This window comes from Triticum aestivum, chromosome 7A, assembly GCF_018294505.1.
Source record: "Triticum aestivum cultivar Chinese Spring chromosome 7A, IWGSC CS RefSeq v2.1, whole genome shotgun sequence".
Taxonomy (NCBI): domain Eukaryota; kingdom Viridiplantae; phylum Streptophyta; class Magnoliopsida; order Poales; family Poaceae; genus Triticum; species Triticum aestivum.
The window spans coordinates 690841891-690846233 of record NC_057812.1 but is presented as its reverse complement, the minus strand read 5'-3'; the positions used below and the strand labels follow the sequence as shown (position 1 = coordinate 690846233).

The following is a 4343-nucleotide window of genomic DNA, read 5'->3' as shown; positions in this document are numbered from 1 at the left end:
GAAAACAAAGTGGCCTTGTATGCAGAACGAAAGGCCAATGGACAAACATCTTCGATCCCGTAATTTCACGAGAAAAATAAAGAGGCCTTGTAAGCATAAAGAAAGGTCAATTGGATAAGCGTCCTCAAGAAGGCTGTATGTGCGGTTTTTGGTGCTCCTCCGCCCAGAGCTGTGTGCATAGCACTCCAGAGTCCAGATCTGAGCGCTGAAAAAAGGATCCGACGGCCAGAACGCTCCGTATCGCATCGCCAGATCCGAAGCTCTGACAGGCAGCGCCACAGGCCCGCCCGAGCGCAATGGCAAAAAAGTCAGCCAGCGCCAGTGCGCCCACCCGCTTCCTACTCGCACACCTCTATAAATTGCGCACCGCTCCCCTCCCTCCCCCACAATCCTCCATTCCGACCAGAGCAAAGCTCAGAGCAACGCTACCCCGCCCCGCCCAGCAGAGTTCCATCCCAAAACCGCGGCAAGAACGCCGTCCGGCAGCAGGTGCGATGAGCTTCTCGTCGGCGTGCAAGCAGCAGGTGCTGGGCGCGGGCGGCGAGGAGGCGAGGGAGGAGGAGGGGGCGATGGAGCTCATCCCCGGCCTGCCGGAGGAGGTGGCCGAGAAGTGCCTCCTCCACCTCCCCTTCCTCTACCACCGCCTGTTCCGCACCGTCTCCTCCAACTGGAACAGGTTCCTCACCGACGCGCCGGGGGCCGCCGCCAAGACCAAGGGCTCGGCCCCGCCGGCGGCGACGGTCTCGCTCTCGCTGCCGTTCCTCTTCGCCTTCGCCTTCGACCCCGTCTCGCGCCGCCTCCAGTGCCAGGCGCTCGACCCCTTCTCCCGCCGCTGGCTGCTGCTGCCCCCGGTCCCCTGCGGCGCCGCGGCCGGCTCGTTCGCCGTCGTGGGCCTCCCCGCGCGCGGCGAGATCTACGTGATCGGCGGCGTGGAGGAGGGCGGCGACAAGGCCGTGAGCAGCGTGGCCGTCTACAGCGCGGCGACCAACGGGTGGGGGCAGGTGGCCGGCATGAGGACGGCGAGGGGCTACATGGCGGCCGGCGAGGTGGGCGGGCGCGTGGTGGTGGCCGGCGAGGACGGAGAGGCGGAGGTGTTCGACCCAGAGGCCGGTCGCTGGTCGCCCGCGGCTCCCCGTGGCGGCGCGGCCGTGGCGAGGTACGACGCGGCGGCGGCGGGCGGCAAGCTGTACGTGACGGAGGGGTGGGCGTGGCCGTTCGAGCGCGCGCCGCGGGGCGCGGTGTACGACGCGGCGGCGGACGCGTGGTCCGACATGGCGCGCGGGATGCGGGAGGGGTGGACGGGCTCCTGCGCCGTGTCGGGCGGCCGGATGTACATCGTGGCCGAGTACGGCGAGTGGCGGCTGAAGCGGTACGACGAGCCGCGGGACGAGTGGCGGATGGTGGCCGGCGGCGGGGTGCCGCAGGAGGTGCGGCGGCCGCACGTCGTGGCGGGCCAGCTGGAGGAGGTCGGCGGCGGCCGGCGCAGGATCTACGTGGTCGGCGCGGGCCTCGACGTCGCCGTCGGCACCGTCGTGTCCGCCGCCAACCACGGCGCCGGCACGGAGGAGGAGCGGGTGGAGTGGGAGGTCGTCAAGGGCCCCGAGGAGTTCGTCGGGCTGGCGCCGTGCAACGCGCAGGTCCTCTACGCCTGAGCCGCCAACCAAGCTCGTCGGCGCCAGGCACCGGCGGGGGGAAGGGAAAGGAGACCCGACCCTGGGCCCGCACGTCAGCCACCAGCGCCTCCGTCATCGCCGAGCCAGTAGCTCACTGCTGACGCCGCAGCGGTCGGGCAGCTACTGTTACTAGTACTCTACTAGCCAGCCGAGCGCACGGGCGGGCGGCGAGGCCTGCCATGCGGGGCCCGCGCGTCAGCCACCGGTGCGAGAGCCTGCTGAGCAGAGCAGGGGAGGAAGCTTGCGTGCGTGCGTGCGTGCGTGCGTGTAAAGGGCAAAATGATTACACCTGCAGCAATGGCTCGTAGCAGTCCACCAGGCTTTATTTCCCGCTTTATCAGAGCATTTTTCCCCTTGCGTTGCGTTTCGTACTTGGAGCGACGGCGTGGAGTGAGCTCGACGTCAACGGCATAGTATGTCCTCTCGCTCTCGACCCAACACCACGGGGTGGGACGGATTGGTATCTCCTCTTTTCCTCCTGGCCCGATCGACGCGAGTGGCTTCTTTTTCCTTCCAATTCTAATGGGGGGAGTGGGCGCTAATCATGGCGCGACGGCGACGTCTGTGGCCCGGACCGCGCCTAGTGGGAGGGCGCGGGATGGGGGACGCATAATGGCGGCGTCGCGTGCGTGGTGGTGGTAGCCCGCTAGGGTCCGTCCTAGCTCCTAGGGTCCTAGCCCGGTGGTACTACTGCACAAATGGACTTTGATTCCACTCCTCTTGTAAAAGTTTTAGGCCTTTTTGGTTCATAGGATAAAAAAATTATAGGAAGTGAGATAACATGCATATAGAAAAAGAGATGTCATTTGATGCATAGAGTAGAAATTTTTTCATTGAGTCTTAACTAATGTTTTTTCCCTCTAAAATGTGAAGGATTGCTTCATATCCTACATAGGAATAGGAATCCATTCCTACAAACCAAATGACTTTAATTTTTTTCCCTTTGCAAATCCTATCCTATAAAATTCCTACAAACTAAAGGAGGCCTTAGAGCGTTTTATTTCCTACACTAATTTTCCGCGCGGACCTTGTTTGGAGCGCTGGATTGGAGTCGATATGGTGTCTTTATTCATGCTTCGTCTTCTTCGAGCCAATCTTCCGGACTTCGATCCTCCTTGAGTCCATTCATCAAGATGCAGACGACAACACTTCAGCGTACATTTCTATCATCTCTTAGAAACAATGCATAATAGGGCTATTCATCGTGCGTGTGCGACGGCGAGAATATGATGCCAGTTGCTTCGGGTCGATTCAAGGGTCCAATGACGACGATGGCGATTCTGGCGCGCTAGTCCTTACGCGCACGAAAACTTCCCATTTGTCGTCAATTAAGTCAACTCGGCTTCCGTGGGCAAGAGGCGATAGCAGCGCCTCGGCGGCTTCCTCTGGCGGCGGCAGTGGCCATTCAGTGCTGCAGATTCCTCAATGTAACTTGCAACATTATGTTTAGAATGCTTTTTTTTTTACTTTTTATGACCATTTGTAATAATAATAATAATAGTAGTAGTAGTAATAATAGTAATAATAGTAATAATAATAATAGTAATAATAATAATATCTAAGCATTAGTTTTTTCACACATTTTTTGAGGTGTTGCAGAAAATGGGCATGTAATAATAATATATTTGATGCACTTGCTCCATCTTGAGCATAAGGTTTCTGATACATTTTTCCTGAAATTTTATCCATCTTGCAAATAGAAATGCATGGCAAATTTGTATTCGTTAGCTGATACTTTTTATGCCCTTTTCATATCACCATATGGCAAGTCGGAATTTGAGTGCACCTTATAAACATGGAAACATAGTACATCTGTAAAATGTTTCCAATGGTCACATATAAAATTCAGAACTTCCTAGTTTTTTTTTCAAAACATGGCACATTTGCCATGGTATATTTAGGTTTTCACCCATGGAAATTTTTCCAGGATCTTGGATAGGATTATATATTGCCGTGGATAATTGCAAAAAAAATCGCTAAGAATGTTCATAACATGGCATATTCATATATGGTCACATGGCAAATTCAAAACATTTTGCTTTCAAAACATGGCAAACTGTATAAATCTTCAGGAATGTCTACATGCCATACCTATGGATTTTTAAACTTGCCATAGGGCAAATGTATATATTCTTGACAATTTTCTGAACTTGTTATTTCTTCCACAGAAAATTAAAGAGAAAATGTTCTCACAAAAAGCATGGCCAATTTTTAAGGTGACATGACAATGTTTTTGCAAAATCACATGGCAAAAATTAAGAAACCCTTTTTTTAGAGTAAAATCACATGGATTTTTTTATACACTGGCAAATTCTTTTTCTTACTTTTATGAGTGGAAATTTATGTTTGTAGCATGGAAATTTATTCTTTGTAACATGGCAACAATAATTTGTATTACTTCTCACATGGGAAAATTCGTAGCATTTTTTCTAATTATGGCGAATTTATATAATTTTCATATGATGTGCACATTGTATATCCTTTCAAGTACTATACAATGTTTGCCATGTTATTATAGATAACGTGGCAATTTTCTTAGCTTGTTACTGGTCCATGGCAAAATAAAGAGAAAATTTTCTCACAAAATACATGGGAATTTTTTTAAATCAAATAGAAAAATTTAGAAATCCATTTTCAGAATAGATTCAGATGGCAAATTTAATTTTTTTT

General features: G+C 52.5%; 1 protein-coding gene across 1 annotated transcript; it reads left to right on the top strand.

The window, feature by feature from the left end:
- The first annotated feature begins 203 nt into the window (after positions 1-203).
- LOC123149378 (F-box protein AFR) lies at positions 204-3306 on the top strand. The gene has a single exon (XM_044569022.1). It carries the CDS (start codon positions 297-299, stop codon positions 1650-1652), a length of 1356 nt encoding a protein of 451 aa, XP_044424957.1. The 5' UTR covers positions 204-296; the 3' UTR covers positions 1653-3306.
- Positions 3307-4343: the final 1037 nt, after the last annotated feature.